We start from the raw sequence: 21,702 nt of genomic DNA on the forward strand, positions 1-21,702 counted from the left end.
CATCACTGGAATCATGGTCTCAGCCCCTACATCATGCTGCTGTTAGATTGCATAACAAAAACCTGCTGACATATTCCCTTTAATCTTTTAACTATGGCTGTAGAAGCACCAAAGGATCTATAGGATGATGTGGAATGGTGGTTAAGAAGAACTATTGAAAATGTAATAAACAATCTGAGGGAAGAGGAGGTCCAGTAGTGTTACAGTTTGGCAGGACAGATTGCACTGCATAATATATAACCGTATACTAAAAGATATGGATAGAATGATATGATTCTTCCCGTCCTATGCTTTATTATAGGCAAAGGGTAAAGAACGACAATGGCTTAAGCATCAAGCAATTGGAGAGCTGGATGACACCAAAATCATTGATGGTTTGACAGGAGAAAAAGCAATTTACAAAAGGCGTGGAGAGCTTGAGCCTGAGGTAAGTGGTCTGCTAAGGTGTTTCTTGGACATGATGTTCTTGGGGTGCGGCTATGTAGTAGAATCATGTCTGATTAATCATATTGGTCAGATGGCGGGTGAATGCCAAATCTGTAATAGAAGACATTTCCATAAAACATTTTTTTTCCAGTGTTAATACTTTGAAGGATGATATATGGTACATTATTTTTAAATTATTTTAAAAAGGATTTTTAATTCTATAGTTACTCTATATACATATAAGTACATAGTACATTTACTGGTGATTTTAGGTAGAAATGTTGAAGTCCATTGCCATTTCTGTACATCTGACATATGCAAATATCAATCAGGATAATATTAGAAGACCGTACACAGAACCTCAAGACATGTACAAAAATCTTGTGTGTGACATACCTGACGTGCATAATCCTGAACACAGTGACGGGCTATGATTTCACATGGCCGTTTTCTGAATGATTTGTCACTCATAGGTTGTCTGTGATGGTTGACGTTCTGGATGACCATGCCACAAGTTAAAACGACAAATCCGCAATCGATCCCTGTCTTCATATATGACCATTCTGTACTATGTGAGGGATGGATCAAGTCTCTACAGGAATGTGGTCTAAATTCAGTGATGAAACCCACCAACAGCAGTGCTTGATACTGAGAAAGATGCGAAACCTACTTGGAAAATGCTATCAAAATTCATCTTTAAATATAAATTGCTTGCTAAGACTGCTAAAAATAAATGTGCTTAATTTAAAATACGTGCATAGTTAGTCTTCAAGGCTTCAGCTAAATTTCTGCAGTTGCTCTGTGACTGAAAATTGTCAGGATTCTACTGTATTACCAGATCGAGTATTCAAAGTGCACAATTTGCACACTGGCGGTCGCCTGCCCATAGATTCTCATCACAATCTAGTTGGCATGTGACAGAATGTTTGCAAATCGCATACTTATGGTCATGCGACGTCTGCTCAATCTGGCAGTAGAGAAAAGTCCTGAAAGTGTGCATTGTGCACACTGTCAAGATTCAACAATCTGCAATCACATAGGTTGACTATAGAAATTACCACAAGCTTGGAAAACTCCTTTAAGTAATGTTCCTGTGTTGTCAATCAATAAAAATTCAGTATTTATAATATATAGCAACAGTATGCCTGACTCTGTCTCTTGTATACTGAAACTTTTCACAGCTTGGAAGTCCACAGCAAAAACCCAAGCGGTTGCGTCTCCTGGTTGATGTATCTGGCAGTATGTATCGCTTTAATGGGTTGGACGGCAGGCTGGAGCGCTCTATGGAAGCAACATGCATGCTGATGGAAGCATTTGAGAACTATGAGCATAAGTTCAAGGTAATTACAAATAAGAATTACACATGCATCATGGTCTTAAAGGTAACCTGACCGCTGATTCATGCTGCATGGCCAGCTCCGTCACTTGTGATGGTGTGATTCATTGTATCTGTTGTCACAATAAGGAAAAACACTTTACCATGGTTGATGATTCATTTTTCAGATGCAATATTAGATTAAACTGGGAAAGGAATGTCTCAGCAGAAAGTTGGTGCCACTTTTTTGCTAAAAACACAGATTTAAGTATAGTGGTAAATGTATAAAAATAATTACTCCTTTTTTTTATTTACAAATTAACAGCTGTATATTGATGGAAGTTTTACTCATTGTTAGTGAAAATGTGCTAGCAATTTTAAAAGTAAAGGTCTGCGAATATAATAATGGTGATCATGACATGTCTGGACTGTGTAGTTAAAACAGCTTTATCAGAATTCATATTTAATAAAAAACAAAGTAACTCCAGTTACACCTTAATCCCAGGCTTCTCCAGAAATCTTTGCTGCTAATGCTTCTGTATGACCTGGCAATCATATGATTCCATAACAGAGCTGCTGGGTCCTAGCAGAGCCAGTACAACTGTGTTAGTGAGGTCTGGCACAGCAGGGGGCTGTTTTTCCTTGTATAATGGGGTTCCTATGGATGCCTCAGTTACAATGAGGAAAAAATGAACAATGTACTGTATTTTGCAGATTATAAGACTCATCGGTTTATAAGACGCACCCCAAAATGTTTTTTTTATAAACTGGTGCGTGTTATAATCAGCTTAGCTGGGGGGCTGAAGCGTTGGTGGCGTGGGGTCTATATGGCACCCTGTATCCCTCATCCTGGTATGTATGGCACCCCTCATCCTGGTATGTATGGTACCCCTCATCTTGGTATTTATGGCACCCCTTATCCTGGTATGTATGGCACCCCTCATCTCTCTTCCTGGTATGTATGCCATCCTTCATCTCTCTTCCTAGTATGTATGGCCCCCTCATCCATCTTCCTGGTATGCTTGGCACTCTCTGATCCCCATCACTCAGCACACAAAAAATAAACAATTATGCTCACCTCCTCTCTCCTCCAGCGCTGCCTCCCGCTCTGTTGCCGACAGGGATCTCACTGTGTGAGCCGTGCATGGCGTAACTGCCATGCGCCCTCACACTGTGAGATGCTGTGCCGGAATAGTCACTGCTCCGCACACCGGCACTGTGTGCATGGGGAGCAGTGACCATTCACTCTCCTTAATAGCGTGCACACTGTACCTGCAGCGCGGCTCCTGCTGCCTCTCTGCGGTCAGTGTGCCTGCTATTAAAGACCATGAATGTTCACTACAATCCACTCCCATGGGTTGTAGTAAATATTGCAGAGCAGTGGCTATTCCAGCACAGCATTTCACAGTGTGAGGGAGCATAGCAGTTACGCCATGTGCGGCTCACCCAGTGAGATCCGTGTCTGCAGCAGAGCAGGACGCAGCGCTGGAGGAGAGAGCAGGTGCCATAACATAATTGTTTATTTTTTGTGTGCAGCGTGATGGGGATCAGGGGGTGCCATACCAGCAAGCGGGATGAGGGGTGCCATACATACCAGGAAGAGGGATGCCATACATACCAGGATGAGGTGTGAAGGGTGCCATACATACCAGGAGCCGCGCTGCAGGTACAGTGTGCGTGCTATTAAGGAAAATGAATATTCACTGCTCCCCACGCCAATGGGCGTGGGGAGCAGTGAATATTCATTTTCTTTTGAAGCGGGCACACTGTAGGCTGCAGCAGGTGGCTAATGCCTCCTGTGCCCCGCTCCTCCACTTCTGCCGCTCCCCCCACACCACCCACAGCCACAGTATATATATATATCGGACTTAAAGATGCACCCCCCACTTTCCTCCAAAATTTTGGAGGAAAAAAGTGCGTCTTATAGTCCAAAAAATACGGTATATATAAAAATACATTTTATTACATACGTATAACTAAAATCCTACACATTTAAGGTATTCACATGAGCGTAATAACCTGGAGAATTCATCAACAGGTAACTTGGTGTGAAACATGAACAGTAAAAAATATAAACAGAGAAAAAAATAAAACAACACTAAAATCACTTTATTTTACATTTGTGACACAAAAAATAATTATATGAAATTAGTAATTTATATACAGTACAGACCAAAAGTTTGGACACACCTTCTCACTTAAAGATTTTTCTGTATTTTCATGACTATGAAAATTGTACATTCACACTGAAGACATCAAAACTATAAATTAACACATGTGGAATTATATACTTAACAAAAAAGTGTGAAACAACTGAAAATATGTCTTATATTCTAGGTTCTTCAAAGTAGCCACCTTTTGCTTTGATGACTGCTTTGCACACTCTTGGCATTCTCTTGATGAGCTTCAAGAGGTAGTCACCGGAAATGGTCTTCCAACAATCTTGAAGGAGTTCCCAGAGATGCTTAGCACTTTTGGCCCTTTTGCCTTCACTCTGCGGTCCAGCTCACCCCAAACCATCTCGATTGGGTTCAGGTCTGGTGACTGTGGAGGCCAGGTCATCTGGCGTAGCACCCCATCACTCTCCCTCTTGGTCAAATAGCCCTTACACAACCTGGAGGTATGTTTGGGGTCATTGTCCTGTTGAAAAATAAATGATGGTCCAACTAAACGCAAACTGGATGGAATAGCATGCCGCTGCAAGATGCTGTGGTAGCCATGCTGGTTCAGTATGCCTTCAATTTTGAATAAATCCCCAACAGTGTCACCAGCAAAGCACCCCCACACCATCACACCTCCTCCTCCATGCTTCATGGTGGGAACCAGGCATGTAGAGTCCATCCGTTCACCTTTTCTGCGTCGCACAAACACACGGTGGTTGGAACCAAAGATCTCAAATTTGGACTCATCAGACCAAAGCACAGATTTCCACTAGTCTAATGTCCATTCCTTGTGTTCTTTAGCCCAAACAAGTCTCTTCTGCTTGTTGCCTGTCCTTAGCAGTGGTTTCCTAGCAGCTATTTTACCATGAAGGCCTGCTGCACAAAGTCTCCTCTTAACAGTTGTTGAAGAGATGTGTCTACTGCTAGAACTTTGTGTGGCATTGACCTGGTCTCTAATCTGATCTGCTGTTAACCTTCGATTTCTGAGGCTGGTGACTCGGATAAACTTATCCTCAGAAGCAGAGGTGACTCTTGGTCTTCCTTTCCTGGGGCGGTCCTCATGTGAGCCAGTTTCTTTGTAGCACTTGATGGTTTTTGCAACTGCACTTGGGGATACATTCAAAGTTTTCCCAATTTTTCGGACTGACTGACCTTCATTTCTTAAAGTAATGATCGCCACTCGTTTTTCTTTTCTTAGCTGCATTTTTCTTGCCATAATACAAATTCTAACAGTCTATTCAGTAGGACTATCAGCTGTGTATCCACCTGACTTCTGCACAACACAACTGATGGTCCCAACCCAATTTATAAGGCAAGAAATCCCACTTATTAAACCTGACAGAGCACACCTGTGAAGTGAAAACCATTTCCGGTGACTACCTCTTGAAGCTCATCAAGAGAATGCCAAGAGGGTGCAAAGCAGTCATCAAAGCAATAGGTGGCTGCTTTGAAGAACCTAGAATATAAGACATATTTTCAGTTGTTTCACACTTTTTTGTTAAGTATATAATTCCACATGTGTTAATTCATAGTTTTGATGCCTTCAATGTGAATGTACAATTTTCAAAGTCATGAAAATACAGAAACATCTTTAAATGAGAAGGTGTGTCCAAACTTTTGGGCTGTACTGTATACCCCAAAACAGCGATAAAAAATACAATTTCTTCTGCATAAAACGAAGCTTCATAATGTTAGTGAAAATTTTTTAAAAAATGGCTGGTTATTCAGGCTTGGTCATTAAGGGATTAATGTGCTAAAATATTCTGCCATAATGGCTGCAGACATTTTGGAGGGATATTCTATCTTTGACGCACATTCACAGGAAATGCCATGGATGTGGGAATAGCCCTTTAAGCCTCTGTTTACACTAGCAATATGTTTTTGCCAGATTGGTGATGACTAGTGTTGAGCGAACATGCTCGACACTGCTAGGTACTCGCCCGAGCACCACGCTACTCGGGATGTTCGGCGAGCACCAAGCATTTCCGGGTTACTCGGGCGGGAGCTCGGGTCTCCGCCCTGCATGTTTGGCGCTCTTTACAGAGCCAATGAACATGCAGGGATTGCCAGCCAGTCACTGTAATGCTGCAGCCATGTTGGTTGTGGGCATTACAGTGATTGGCTGGCCGCACAGCGTCACCTCGAGTATTTAAAACCGGGCGCCGCCATCTTGGACACAGTTGCTCCGGATTAGACAGTGTAGGGACAGCGCTGCTGATTTAGGGAGAGATATAAACTGCGAAATAGTTAGTGTAGGGTCTGTAAAGGCTGCCAGAACAAACAAACAGTCCTTTTCAGGACTAATATCCATCCCAGATACCAGGCAGGCGGGCTGTATAGGAGACACAGTGGTTATACCAGCAAACGCTGCATTACAGTCCTGTGTGCCCCTGTTGCTGAAATTGCTGGACTTAGCACCAGGTGTCGGGGGCCAGGAAAAATCCTTTTTTCTTCATCTAAATCCTCCTTTTTTTTTCCTCCTTCACACTGTACAAATACCCGTCTTATTAACCTTTTGGTGTGTCCCCCCCCCCCCCCAAAAAAAAAGCGTGTCTCTGATTTTTCAGACACAAATATAACTGTTGAAAATAGTCTGGTGTAGGCTAGAGAAACAGAAGTGTTGTTTTGCACTTGCACGGTTCAAACCTCTGTATTATCCATTTTGGGCCATTTGTATCTAAAAAAAAAAAAACAGTTTGAGTGTGTCGCTCACTGTTCAGCCGCAAATCTATATATTTAAAAAAAGTGTGGTATACCCCAGTAAACAATAACTGTGGTTTTGCCATCCCACGGTAAAAAATCTCTATTATTCAGGTTTTGGTATATTTTCCGTAAAGAAAAACAGTAGTGTCTCCTGACTGTTGTGACACAAAAATATATCTCTTGAAAATAGTCTTGTGTAGGCCCGACATCCCAGTGTGGTTTCGCAGTTCCATGGGTCAAATCGCTGTACTATCCAGTTTTGGGCCTTTGGTATCTAAAAAAAAAGCAGTTTGAGTGTGTCGCTCACTGTTCAGCCGCAAATATCTCTATTTAAAAAAGTGTGATATACCCCAGTAAACAATAACTGTGTCACGGGTGTGTCGCCACGAAGATCGTCACGATTACACAGCCTGACTTCTCGCAGCTGACTTTTTGGTGCTTTGTGTTTTTCGGCAGTGAGGGAGTTAATTCTCTCTCTCTCTGTGCTAGACGAGGTCCAGCCTCGCCCAGCTGCAATCAATGCTGCTGTAGTGAGACTCCTTCAAATGCCTGCTGGTCTGTTAGGGAAGTGTCGGTGAAAGCATTTCATGCAGACTAACAGAGCGGATCGTGGTATTTGGAGTTTCAGAGATAAGTGTATTTGGAGTGTTTTTTCCCTTCCTCGCTTTATCATTTATCTCCTTTCCCGTTGGTGTTCCCTCTGTTGTAGTTGTGTAGTTTTTGTATGCAAGGTGGTTTTGGTTTTTCCCTTGTACTGTCTCGTTCGTCTAAGTACTGTGTGTGGGCATATTATTACTTGTCCCCTTTTGTTGTGATCGGGGTCCTTCTCAGGACTAGATTACTTAGGTGCAGGGATCCTCAGGAGGTAGGGGTTACGCTGGCGGCCTGGACCTCTGTACCTTTAACAGTACCTCCAGGTTGAGGGATTAGTCAGGGCCCCAGCTTAGGGTCAGCTTAGGCCCCCTACCTCCAGTATACAGAGACAGCGTGACAAACTGTGGTTTTGCCATCCCACGGTAAAAAATCTCTATTATTCAGGTTTTGGTAGTTTTTTCCGTAAAGAAAAACAGTAGTGTCTCCTGACTGTTGTGACACAAAAATATATCTGTTGAAAATAGTCTTGTGTAGGCCCGACATCCCAGTGTGGCTTCGCAGTTCCATGGGTCAAATCGCTGTACTATCCAGTTTTGGGCCTTTGGTATCTTAAAAAAAAAGCAGTTTGAGTGTGTCGCTCACTGTTCAGCCGCAAATATCTCTATTTAAAAAAATGTGGTATACCCCAGTAAACAATAACTGTGGTTTTGCCATCCCACGGTAAAAAATCTCTATTATTCAGGTTTTGGTACTTTTTCCGTAAAGAAAAACAGTAGTGTCTCCTGACTGTTGTGACACAAAAATATATCTGTTGAAAATAGTCTTGTGTAGGCCCGACATCCCAGTGTGGTTTCGCAGTTCCACGGGTCAAATCGCTGTACTACCCAGTTTTAGGCCTTTGGTATCTAAAAAAAAAAGCAGTTTGAGTGTGTCGCTCATTGTTCAGCCGCAAATCTCTCTATTTAAAAAAGTGTGGTATACCCCAGTAAACAATAACTGTGGTTTTGCCATCCCACGGTAAAAAATCTCTATTATTCAGCTTTTGGTATATTTTCCGTAAAGAAAAACAGTAGTGTCTCCTGACTGTTGTGACACAAAAATATATCTGTTGAAAATAGTCTTGTGTAGGCCCGACATCCCAGTGTGGTTTCGCAGTTCCACGGGTCAAATCGCTGTACTATCCAGTTTTGGGCCTTTGGTATCTAAAAAAAAAAAAAGCAGTTTGAGTGTGTCGCTCACTGTTCAGCCGCAAATATCTCTATTTAAAAAAGTGTGGTATACCGAAGTAAACAATAACTGTGGTTTTGCCATCCCACGGTAAAAAATCTCTATTATTCAGGTTTTGGTATATTTTCCGTAAAGGAAAACAGTAGTGTCTCCTGACTGTTGTGACACAAAAATATATCTGTTGAAAATAGTCTTGTGTAGTCCCGACATCCCAGTGTGGTTTCGCAGTTCCATGGGTCAAATCGCTGTACTATCCAGTTTTGGGCCTTTGGTATCTAAAAAAAAAAGCAGTTTGAGTGTGTCACTCACTGTTCAGCCGCAAATATCTCTATTTAAAAAAGTGTGGTATACCCCAGTAAACAATAACTGTGGTTTTGCCATCCCACGGTAAAAAATCTCTATTATTCAGCTTTTGGTATATTTTCCGTAAAGAAAAACAGTAGTGTCTCCTGACTGTTGTGACACAAAAATATATCTGTTGAAAATAGTCTTGTGTAGGCCCGACATCCCAGTGTGGTTTCGCAGTTCCACGGGTCAAATCGCTGTACTATCCAGTTTTGGGCCTTTGGTATCTAAAAAAAAAAAGCAGTTTGAGTGTGTCGCTCACTGTTCAGCCGCAAATATCTCTATTTAAAAAAGTGTGGTATACCCCAGTAAACAATAACTGTGGTTTTGCCATCCCACGGTAAAAAATCTCTATTATTCAGCTTTTGGTAGTTTTTTCCGTAAAGAAAAGCAGTAGTGTCTCCTGACTGTTGTGACACAAAAATATATCTGTTGAAAATAGTCTTGTGTAGTCCTGACATCCCAGTGTGGTTTCGCAGTTCCATGGGTCAAATCGCTGTACTATCCAGTTTTGGGCCTTTGGTATCTAAAAAAAAAAAGCAGTTTGAGTGTGTCACTCACTGTTCAGCCGCAAATATCTCTATTTAAAAAAGTGTGGTATACCCCAGTAAACAATAACTGTGGTTTTGCCATCCCACGGTAAAAAAATCTCCATTATTCAGCTTTTGGTAGTTTTTTCCGTTAAGTAAAACAGTAGTGTCTCCTGACTGTTGTGACACAAAAATATATCTGTTGAAAATAGTCTTGTGTAGGCCCGACATCCCAGTGTGGTTTCGCAGTTCCACGGGTCAAATCGCTGTACTATCCAGTTTTGGGCCTTTTGGTATCTAAAAAAAAAAAGCAGTTTGAGTGTGTCGCTCACTGTTCAGCCGCAAATATCTCTATTTAAAAAAGTGTGGTATACCGAAGTAAACAATAACTGTGGTTTTGCCATCCCACGGTAAAAAATCTCTATTATTCAGGTTTTGGTATATTTTCCGTAAAGAAAAACAGTAGTGTCTCCTGACTGTTGTGACACAAAAATATATCTGTTGAAAATAGTCTTGTGTAGGCCCGACATCCCAGTGTGGTTTCGCAGTTCCATGGGTCAAATCGCTGTACTATCCAGTTTTGGGCCTTTGGTATCTAAAAAAAAAGCAGTTTGTGTGTGTCACTCACTGTTCAGCCGCAAATATCTCTATTTAAAAAAGTGTGGTATACCCCAGTAAACAATAACTGTGGTTTTGCCATCCCACGGTAAAAAATCTCTATTATTCAGCTTTTGGTATATTTTCCGTAAACAAAAACAGTAGTGTCTCCTGACTGTTGTGACACAAAAATATATCTGTTGAAAATAGTCTTGTGTAGGCCCGACATCCCAGTGTGGTTTCGCAGTTCCACGGGTCAAATCGCTGTACTATCCAGTTTTGGGCCTTTGGTATCTAAAAAAAAAAAAAGCAGTTTGAGTGTGTCGCTCACTGTTCAGCCGCAAATATCTCTATTTAAAAAAGTGTGGTATACCCCAGTAAACAATAACTGTGGTTTTGCCATCCCACGGTAAAAAATCTCTATTATTCAGCTTTTGGTATATTTTCCGTAAAGAAAAGCAGTAGTGTCTCCTGACTGTTGTGACACAAAAATATATCTGTTGAAAATAGTCTTGTGTAGTCCCGACATCCCAGTGTGGTTTCGCAGTTCCATGGGTCAAATCGCTGTACTATCCAGTTTTGGGCCTTTGGTATCTAAAGAAAAAGCAGTTTGAGTGTGTCGCTCACTGTTCAGCCACAAATATCTCTATTTAAAAAAGTGTGGTATACTCCAGTAAACAATAACTGTGGTTTTGCCATCCCACGGTAAAAAATCTCTATTATTCAGGTTTTGGTACTTTTTCCGTAAAGAAAAACAGTAGTGTCTCCTGACTGTTGTGACACAAAAATATATCTGTTGAAAATAGTCTTGTGTAGGCCCGACATCCCAGTGTGGTTTCGCAGTTCCATGGGTCAAATCGCTGTACTATCCAGTTTTGGGCCTTTGGTATCTAAAAAAAAAAGCAGTTTGAGTGTGTCACTCACTGTTCAGCCGCAAATATCTCTATTTAAAAAAGTGTGGTATACCCCAGTAAACAATAACTGTGGTTTTGCCATCCCACGGTAAAAAATCTCTATTATTCAGCTTTTGGTATATTTTCCGTAAACAAAAACAGTAGTGTCTCCTGACTGTTGTGACACAAAAATATATCTGTTGAAAATAGTCTTGTGTAGGCCCGACATCCCAGTGTGGTTTCGCAGTTCCACGGGTCAAATCGCTGTACTATCCAGTTTTGGGCCTTTGGTATCTAAAAAAAAAGCAGTTTGAGTGTGTCGCTCACTGTTCAGCCGCAAATATCTCTATTTAAAAAAGTGTGGTATACCGAAGTAAACAATAACTGTGGTTTTGCCATCCCACGGTAAAAAATCTCTATTATTCAGCTTTTGGTAGTTTTTTCCGTAAAGAAAAGCAGTAGTGTCTCCTGACTGTTGTGACACAAAAATATATCTGTTGAAAATAGTCTTGTGTAGTCCCGACATCCCAGTGTGGTTTCGCAGTTCCATGGGTCAAATCGCTGTACTATCCAGTTTTGGGCCTTTGTTATCTAAAAAAAAAAGCAGTTTGAGTGTGTCGCTCACTGTTCAGCCACAAATATCTCTATTTAAAAAAGTGTGGTATACCCCAGTAAACAATAACTGTGGTTTTGCCATCCCACGGTAAAAATCTCTATTATTCAGGTTTTGGTATATTTTCCGTAAAGAAAAACAGTAGTGTCTCCTGACTGTTGTGACACAAAAATATATCTGTTGAAAATAGTCTTGTGTAGGCCCGACATCCCAGTGTGGTTTCGCAGTTCCATGGCTCAAATCGCTGTACTATCCAGTTTTGGGCCTTTGGTATCTAAAAAAAAAAGCAGTTATAGTGTGTCGCTCACTGTTCAGCCGCAAATATCTCTATTTAAAAAAGTGTGGTATACCCCAGTAAACAATAACTGTGGTTTTGCCATCCCACGGTAAAAAATCTCTATTATTCAGCTTTTGGTATATTTTCCGTAAAGAAAAACAGTAGTGTCTCCTGACTGTTGTGACACAAAAATATATCTGTTGAAAATAGTCTTGTGTAGGCCCGACATCCCAGTGTGGTTTCGCAGTTCCATGGGTCAAATCGCTGTACTATCCAGTTTTGGGCCTTTGGTATCTAAAAAAAAAGCAGTTTGAGTGTGTCACTCACTATTCAGCCGCAAATATCTCTATTTAAAAAAGTGTGGTATACCCCAGTAAACAATAACTGTGGTTTTGCCATCCCACGGTAAAAAATCTCTATTATTCAGGTTTTGGTAGTTTTTTCCGTAAAGAAAAACAGTAGTGTCTCCTGACTGTTGTGACACAAAAATATATCTGTTGAAAATAGTCTTGTGTAGGCCCGACATCCCAGTGTGGTTTCGCAGTTCCACGGGTCAAATCGCTGTACTATCCAGTTTTGGGCCTTTGGTATCTAAAAAAAAAAAGCAGTTTGAGTGTGTCGCTCACTGTTCAGCCGCAAATATCTCTATTTAAAAAAGTGTGGTATACCCCAGTAAACAATAACTGTGGTTTTGCCATCCCACGGTAAAAAATCTCTATTATTCAGGTTTTGGTATATTTTCCGTAAAGGAAAACAGTAGTGTCTCCTGACTGTTGTGACACAAAAATATATCTGTTGAAAATAGTCTTGTGTAGGCCCGACATCCCAGTGTGGTTTCGCAGTTCCATGGGTCAAATCGCTGTACTATCCAGTTTTGGGCCTTTGGTATCTAAAAAAAAAGCAGTTTGAGTGTGTCACTCACTGTTCAGCCGCAAATATCTCTATTTAAAAAAGTGTGGTATACCCCAGTAAACAATAACTGTGGTTTTGCCATCCCACGGTAAAAAATCTCTATTATTCAGCTTTTGGTATATTTTCCGTAAACAAAAACAGTAGTGTCTCCTGACTGTTGTGACACAAAAATATATCTGTTGAAAATAGTCTTGTGTAGGCCCGACATCCCAGTGTGGTTTCGCAGTTCCACGGGTCAAATCGCTGTACTACCCAGTTTTGGGCCTTTGGTATCTAAAAAAAAAAGCAGTTTGAGTGTGTCGCTCACTGTTCAGCCGCAAATATCTCTATTTAAAAAAGTGTGGTATACCCCAGTAAACAATAACTGTGGTTTTGCCATCCCACGGTAAAAAAATCTCTATTATTCAGCTTTTGGTAGTTTTTTCCGTAAAGAAAAACAGTAGTGTCTCCTGACTGTTGTGACACAAAAATATATCTGTTGAAAATAGTCTTGTGTAGGCCCGACATCCCAGTGTGGTTTCGCAGTTCCACGGGTCAAATCGCTGTACTATCCAGTTTTGGGCCTTTGGTATCTAAAAAAAAAAAGCAGTTTGAGTGTGTCGCTCACTGTTCAGCCGCAAATATCTCTATTTAAAAAAGTGTGGTATACCGAAGTAAACAATAACTGTGGTTTTGCCATCCCACGGTAAAAAATCTCTATTATTCAGGTTTTGGTACTTTTTCCGTAAAGAAAAACAGTAGTGTCTCCTGACTGTTGTGACACAAAAATATATCTGTTGAAAATAGTCTTGTGTAAGCCCGACATCCCAGTGTGGTTTCGCAGTTCCACGGGTCAAATCGCTGTACTACCCAGTTTTGGGCCTTTGGTATCTAAAAAAAAAAAACAGTTTGAGTGTGTCGCTCACTGTTCAGCCACAAATATCTCTATTTAAAAAGTGTGGTATACCCCAGTAAACAATAACTGTGGTTTTGCCATCCCACGGTAAAAAATCTCTATTATTCAGGTTTTGGTATATTTTCCGTAAACAAAAACAGTAGTGTCTCCTGACTGTTGTGACACAAAAATATATCTGTTGAAAATAGTCTTGTGTAGGCCCGACATCCCAGTGTGGTTTCGCAGTTCCACTGGTCAAATCGCTGTACTATCCAGTTTTGGGCCTTTGGTATCTAAAAAAAAGCAGTTTGAGTGTGTCGCTCACTGTTCAGCCGCAAATATCTCTATTTAAAAAAGTGTGGTATACCCCAGTAAACAATAACTGTGGTTTTGCCATCCCACGGTAAAAAATCTCTATTATTCGGGTTTTGGTATATTTTCCGTAAACAAAAACAGTAGTGTCTCCTGACTGTTGTGACACAAAAATATATCTGTTGAAATTAGTCTTTTGTAGGCTCGACATCCCAGTGTGGTTTCGCAGTTCCATGGGTCAAATCGCTGTACAATCCAGTTTTGGGCCTTTGGTATCTAAAAAAAAAAAAGCAGTTTGAGTGTGTCGCTCACTGTTCAGCCGCAAATATCTCTATTTAAAAAAGTGTGGTATACCCCAGTAAACAATAACTGTGGTTTTCCTCTTCCACTGTTCTAATCTACTCTTTATTACCCTTTTTCCATTGATAGTGCAAGTGTAAGCTATTTTACTTCATTTACAATGGGCAAGGTTCGTGGCAAGGGACGTGGAAGTGGACGTTCTGGTGATGGTTCGTGCAGAGGACGGGGCCGTGGCCAAGGTGAAAATGTGCCACAACCAACAGCCACATCTTCTCGCTCCCACTTCTTGACCGAATTACTAGGGAAGCACAGAACAACACTAGTATTGAGAACTGATCAGTGTGAACAGGTTATTAATTGGATAGCAGATAATGCTTCCAGTTACCTGGGCACCACCACCTCCGGTCTGTCTTCCACACGGTCAACTCTTAGTAGCCGTGAGTCTCGACAGCATACTCCTCCTCACCCTGATGCTCCTTCCTCCCACCATGCCGAGTGTCGTCAGACAGCAAGTGATCCCACACTTGGACACTCTGAAGAGCTGTTCATTGGTCCATTTCCATATTTGGGCCCCTCGCCTGATACGCTTGAAGTGGTGGAAGAGGAGATCCCATGTTGCGATGCCCAAATATTTGAACAGCCACGGCCACAGGAAGTCGACGTTGGCAATCTGTTACAAGAGGTGGACGATGACGAGACACAATTGCCAGGAAGTGAGGAGGAGGATCGTGGTGCGCAAGTGGAAAACGAGGAGGTGGTGGATGATCTAGTAACTGACCCAACGTGGAAGGAGGACATGCAGAGTGAGGCCAGCAGCGCACAGGGGGAGGGAGGCAGAGTACCCCAACAGGCAGGAAGAAGCAGTGTGGTGGCCGCAGACAGAAGGCAGGCAACCGTTCCCCGTAACACCAACACGAGGGACGTTTCCAGTACAAGCGGTAGGTCTTCCAGAGTCTGGAATTTTTTTAAAGACTCTGCTGATAACCCCAAAAAGGCCATATGTTCCACCTGCCATGCCAGCATCAGCAGGGGTGACAAAACTACCAGCCTGACCACCACCAGCATGATCAGGCACATGGCAGCAAAGCACCCGACTTTGTGGGGCGAAACCCAGGGTCCACGACCAGTGTCAGCGGGTGTCACCACTGCTTCTTCCACTGTTGTGCGTGCAATAGAACCCCCTGTTGTGTGTGCAAGGCAATCCCCTGTCCATACTGCATGTAAAGATGCCCCCTCCTCTCAGTCTTCACTTGTTATGGCAGTTTCTCAAGCAACAGCATCAACGTCCACGTCCCACCGCAGCGTTCAATTGTCCATATCCCAGACCTTTGAACGAAAGCGGAAATTCGCAGCTAACGCCCCACAGGCCACAGTCCTAAATTCGCACATTTCACTACTGCTTGCGTTGGAAATGCTGCCTTTTAGGCTGGTGGAGACGGAATCCTTCCGCAATTTATGGCGGTGGCCGTCCCTCGGTACTCGGTCCCCAGCCGACACTATTTTGCTCGGTGTGCCATCCCCGCACTACACAAGCACGTGTCCCAAAGCATCTGCCGTGCCCTCAATAACGCAGTTACTGGGAGAGTCTACCTGACAACGGACACGTGGACAAATGCTTGTGGCCAGGGACGGTACATTTCTCTGACGGCACACTGGGTAAACATAGTGGAAGCCGGGACCCAGTCGGACCTTGGGACGCAACACATCCTCCCCACACCGAGGATTGCGGGCCCTATGTCAGTCAGAGTTGCCCCCACAGTGTACAGCTCCTGCGCATCCTCCTCCTCATGTTCAGCCTCCATCTCCGATATCACCACATCAGTTACAAGCTGGAAGCATTGCAGTACTGCCTCCGCCAAGCGGCAACAGGCTGTGCTGAAATTCATAAGCTTAGGTGATAAACCTCACACTGCTTGTGAGTTGTGGACAGCTGTGAAAGAGCAGGCAGATCTGTGGCTGAGACCGCTGAACCTACATCCCGGCATGGTCGTGTGTGACAATGGCCGTAACCTGGTGGCGGCTCTGAGGCGAGGTGAGATCACACACGTACAATGCCTGGCTCATGTGCTTAACCTCGTGGTTCAGCGGTTTCTTAAATCGTACCCCGAGTTGCCAGATCTGCTCGTGAAAGTACGCCGCCTGTCAGCTCATTTTCACAAGTCGGCTACAGCTTCCACCGCCCTTGCTGTGTTGCTGCAGCGTTTGCAGCTTCCGGCACACCGATTGGTGTGTGATGTCCCCACACGTTGGAACTCTACCCTCCATTTGTTGCAAAGGATTTGTGAGCAGAAGAGAGCAGTTGTGGAGTACCAGCTGCATCAAGGCCGTCGATATTCAGGTCAGACTCCACACATAAGACCTCAGGAGTGGACCTGGATGTCTGACATATGTACCATCCTGACAATCTTTGAGGAGGCCACCAAGATGGTGAGTGGCGATGACGCCATCATTAGTGTCAGCATCCCACTTGTCTGTCTTTTGCAACGCTCTCTGCAGAGAATTAAAGAGGAGGCATTGCAGCCAGAGTATGATGAGATGGATCAAGAAGCCATAGCGGGCGATTACACACAGCCCAGCCTCATCTCATCCCAACGTGCATTGGGGGACAATGAGGGAGAGGAGGAGGAGGAAGAACAGGAGCTGCTATCATGCGTTGTAGACTGTAGTACCTGTATAAGTGTCATACCGTTGGTTCAGCGGGGGTGGCCTGAGGACAGGGGGGAGATGGAAGAGGAGGAGGAGGATAGCATGGTCAGTCGTCATATTGGTGAGGACACGGAAATCTTGCCCGTTACCAGTCTGGCACGCATGGCTGACTTTATGTTACGCTGCCTTAACCGTGACCCTCGCGTTGTCAAAATGTTGGGTGACAGTCATTACTGGTTGGTGACACTTGTAGACCCCCGCTACAAGGAGAACTTTCACTCTCTTATTCCTGAGGTGGAGAATTCTACAAAAATGGGGCAGTACCAGAAGGCCCTTGCTGCAAAACTCTTAAAAAAATTCCCATCTGAACACGCTAGCGGCAGAGGTCACAGTTCATTGCCCAACCAAAGCGTACAGGCGAGAGAGATGCAACTCCAATCCAGCAGAGGCAGGGGAACACTGTCAACATTCTGGGACAGTTTTCTGACACCCACCCAGCTTTCAGGCCCTGAGGCGCGGGGTACTCTCACAAGGAGTGGAAAGTTTCAAAAGATGGTGAGGGAGTACCTTGCCGACCGTACCAGCGTCCTCCGTGATTCCTCTGTGCCTTTTAATTATTGGGTATCCAAGCTGGACACTTGGAATGAACGTGCTCTGTACGCCTTGGAGGTCCTGGCCTGCCCTGCCGCTAGCGTGTTATCGGAGCGTGTTTTTAGTGCCGCTGGGGGAATTATAACTGATAAGCGCACTCGCCTGTCAACTGACAATGCTGACAAGCTGACCCTTATCAAAATGAACAAGAGCTGGATTGGGCCAGACTTCTCATCACCACCAAATGACAGCAGAGTAACATAAAGTCAAATCCACTGTGTTATTTCGGGAGGTGTATTCACATGCACCGCTTCACACCCACACATGGGTATACGCTTCCTCATTTCGGCTGTTTTATCTTCTTCTCCTTATCCTCAGCCTCCACCACCACTATACCACCAGGGTGCCAGCATTGCAAGTTCCTCCGTCCTTATTTTTGGCAGCTTTTGCTTGCAAGGCATAAGCAAATACTATGGGACACCCACTCCCCAATAATGGGACTTATGTTTGTAATATGCTGTACTGCATGGCTCTTGTAAGGGGCATTGCAAGTTGCTCCGTCCTAATTTTTGGCAGCTTTTGCTTGGAAAGCATAAGCAAATACTATGGGAGACCCACTCCCCAATAATGGGACTTATGTTTGTAATATGCTGTACTGCATGGCTCTTGTAAGGGGCATTGCAAGGTGCTCCGTCCTAATTTTTGGCAGCTTTTGCTTGCAAGGCATAAGCAAATACTATGGGACACCCACTCCCCAATAATGGGACTTATGTTTGTAATATGCTGTACTGCATGGCTCTTGCAAGGGGCATTGCAAGTTGCTCTGTCCTAATTTTTGACAGCTTTTGCTTGCAAGGCATAAGCAAATACTATGGGACACCCACTCCCCAATAATGGGACTTATGTTTGTAATATGCTGTACTGCATGGCTCTTGTAAGGGCCATTGCAAGTTGCTCCGTCCTAATTTTTGGCAGCTTTTGCTTGCAAGGCATAAGCAAATACTATGGGACACCCACTCCCCAATAATGGGACTTATGTTTGTAATATGCTGTACTGCATGGCTCTTGCAAGGGGCATTGCAAGTTGCTCTGTCCTAATTTTTGGCAGCTTTAGCTTGGACAGCATAAGCAAATAATATGGGAGACCCACTCCCCAATAATGGGACTTATGTTTGTAATATGCTGTACTGCATGGCTCTTGTAAGGGGCATTGCAAGTTGCTCCGTCCTAATTTTTGGCAGCTTTTGCTTGCAAGGCATAAGCAAATACTATGGGACACCCACTCCCCAATAATGGGACTTATGTTTGTAATATGCTGTACTGCATGGCTCTTGTAAGGGGCATTGCAAGTTGCTCCGTCCTAATTTTTGGCAGCTTTTGCTTGCAAGGCATAAGCAAATACTATGGGAGACCCACTCCCCAATAATGACTTATGTTTGTAATATGCTGTACTGCATGTGACGCGCCCCCTGGGCCGCGTGTACACGTGTGCCGGGTCTCTGGGGTCTGTAGTCTCCGTGGCGGTGACCCGGTCCCGTGGCTCAGGCTGGTCAAACCAGTGGCAGTCTTTCTTAGGTTTTGAGGTTAATTGTCCGACTGCGCCACCCGTGGATTGCGGTCAGGGAGTACCACCGCTGCGAGGCAGACCGCTGAGGCTGGTGTTGTGTGCGCAGCAGAGAATGGGATAACTCCCCACGGGAGGAGTATAGCCTCAGGGCAGTGAGTGTGGATGATGGGGGTGATGGTGCACGAGCGCAGCAGGAACGACTCAGAGTCTTTGCAGTGCAGCTCAGGGTCTTTACTGATGATTATAAGGTAGACCCTCCCGGGAGTACTGGCTAGCATAAGAGGCCTGGTCAGTCTGTGAGCAAGCAGGAGTTCCCCTGGCCAGGTGGAGTTGTAGGCCTCCCCGTCTGTCTGCACTCTTCCTGGCTACCTTGCTGTAAGCGGGTAGAAGTAGCCCACGTCCCTGAGTGTACCGTGTAGTTCTCACCCGTATGGCTGGTGACTTGGGGCCTTCTGTTAGCCTCAGCTCCACAACGGCGGTGCTGGTCCCTTGCTTGTGACTGAGCCTCCGGGCTTCTATGGCCAGAGGACCTGAAATCCCCTGCCGGCTTGTTTCTGCTGCTGGATATATAAGTCCTCACAGCCTCAGACTCCTGTGTCCGGTTCCTATTGTCTTCTGCCAGGGCGAGCTCTGCTCAGCTTCCAGTCCCTGGTCTTTAGCTCCTAGCTCTTACAGAGCTCCTTGCTGTTACTTTCCCTTGCTCTCACTCTGACTCTGACTGTTCTCTGTTCTCTGACTCACTCAACCCCGCCCCAGATCCAGTTTATAAGGGCAGAATTCTCCCCTCCCAGGACTGGGGCAGGAGGATGTTGCATGTTTAAGGGATCCTGACCAGGAAACCTCCCACTTGCTCTCCGACGTATTATCTCTATTACTGTGGTGACCAGACCCCTGGGGTGCCACACATGACTCTTGTAAGGGGCATTGCAGTTCCTCATAATTTTGGAAAGCCTTCCATTCACTGCTTAGGCCAACAGTGCATAGGAGACCCAGTTGCTATAAATGGAAAAAAAGGTTTAGTTAACGCCCTCTGACCTCCATGTCATTTCCAAGGGGCATTGGAGTGCCTCGAAATTTTTGGTAGGCATTGCACTCACTGTATGCCCTATAACTGTGTAGCCGAACCGCTCCTTTTGTTACAGAAACATATCCTACAAGACATATCTGGTTGACTGGCCTGATATTGATGTGAATTGTCCCTGTTCCTCCCGCTCTTTCTCCTTTGCCACTACCTCATCCATCATTTATCACCTGAAGCTTTTGTTTTAACGGGAGTCATAGAACTTGGATAGTAGCAGGAAAACATCCAGCAATCCTCGGAGGAGGTAGGATATGCGCCAAAACGCTGACCACCTCAGGCCTATCCGCTACTACATACATGCGCTTGCATTACAACAAAACAAAGCGGATGCTAACTTCTATCATCCTCATCATGCTCCTCACCTTGGCACTCTCAACTCCCCTGATGGAGAAGCCAGGGCCCACCGGAGGAGTCTGATAGTCCGGTGGGCTCGGCCAATGCTGCCCTAAAGCAGGCCAGGCTAAGAAAAGTGTGGGAAAGGTTACCGGGACAAATAGGGGTGGCTGGGGACCGAGTATGGACACCCGGCCACCCCCTGGAGGCTGGGGAGCAAGCGGGGACACCCGGCCACCAGGCGGCTGGGGACTGAGTATGGATTGCAGGCCGCCGACACAGCCATGGCGTGGTGGCCAGATTCCGCCTCCACATGCCTAAAAGGCCCAATTTAAAGTGCAAGCAAGCAAGCAGTATGGTATTGCAGCCTGGGGGTGGGTGGGTGGCAGGCTGCATACTTGCGCTTGCATTTCAAGGAATGGGAGAGGTACAATTGAACACTGCCCTGGGACAAGGACTTGAATGGGGATAGTTGCAAGTCTGCAATGACAGGTGCAAGGTGGGAGGCATCTTCGCATGTACCATGAACAGGGGTTTGGCATGCACACACTACAGCGGAATAGGCTGTCCTTCCCACTAAATGCACTGGGGAGGGCACAGGTAATGTTTTGGTAGACGCGCTTAATCTTATGTATAAGGCACACCAGGACAAATAGGGGCGGCTGGGGACTGAGTATGGATACCTCGCTGCTGAAGCAGCCATGAGGTAGTGGCCAGCTTCGGCTTCCTCCAAACTAAAAGGCCCCATTTCAAGTGCAAGCTAGCAGTATGGAATTGCAGTCTGTTGGTGGGTGGGTGGCAGGCTGCACACTTACACTTGCATTAAAAGAAAACATAGCAGATGCTAACTTCTGTCATCATCATCATGCTCCTCACCTTGGCACTCTCAACTCCACCGATGGAGAAGTCAGGGCCCACCGGAGGAGTCTGGTTCTCTGGTGGGCTCGTCCAATGCTGCCTAAAGCAGGCCGGGCTAAGAAAAGTGTGTGGGGGGATGTTCCAAGGAGAAATAGGGGTGGCTGGGGACCATTTATGGACACCCGGCTGCCCCCAGGCGGCTGGGGACCGTGTGTGGACACCCGGCCGCGGGGCGGCTGGGGACCGAGTATGGACACCCGGCCGCCGGGCGGCTGGGGACTGAGTATGGATTCCAGGCCGCCAACACAGCCATGACGTGATGGCCAGATTCCGCCTCCACATGCCTAAAAGGCCCAATTTCAAGTTCAAGCAAGCAGTATGGTATTGCAGCCTGGGGGTGGGTGGGTGGCAGGCTGCATACTTGCGCTTGTATTGCAAGGAATGGGGGAGGTACAATTGAACACTGCCCTGGGACTAGAACTTGCATGGGGATAGTTGCAAGTCTGCATCTTCTGATGCGGCAAGGATCACTTATGATGGGCACAC

The 21,702-nt window shown here is 44.8% G+C and overlaps 1 protein-coding gene across 1 annotated transcript in view; it reads left to right on the plus strand.

The window, feature by feature from the left end:
• VWA8 (von Willebrand factor A domain containing 8) overlaps positions 1–21,702 on the plus strand; it is a 524,780-nt gene that overhangs the window by 495,663 nt on the left and 7,415 nt on the right. The window contains exons 42-43 of the mRNA XM_073663915.1: positions 302–427; positions 1,608–1,766. Coding sequence (XP_073520016.1) covers positions 302–427; positions 1,608–1,766 — 285 coding nt within the window. The remainder of the gene's footprint in view (positions 1–301; positions 428–1,607; positions 1,767–21,702) is intronic.

Source organism: Phyllobates terribilis, unplaced genomic scaffold, assembly GCF_046119375.1.
Source record: "Phyllobates terribilis strain yellow unplaced genomic scaffold, ASM4611937v1 Scaffold_2__4_contigs__length_985480577, whole genome shotgun sequence".
NCBI classification, from domain to species: domain Eukaryota; kingdom Metazoa; phylum Chordata; class Amphibia; order Anura; family Dendrobatidae; genus Phyllobates; species Phyllobates terribilis.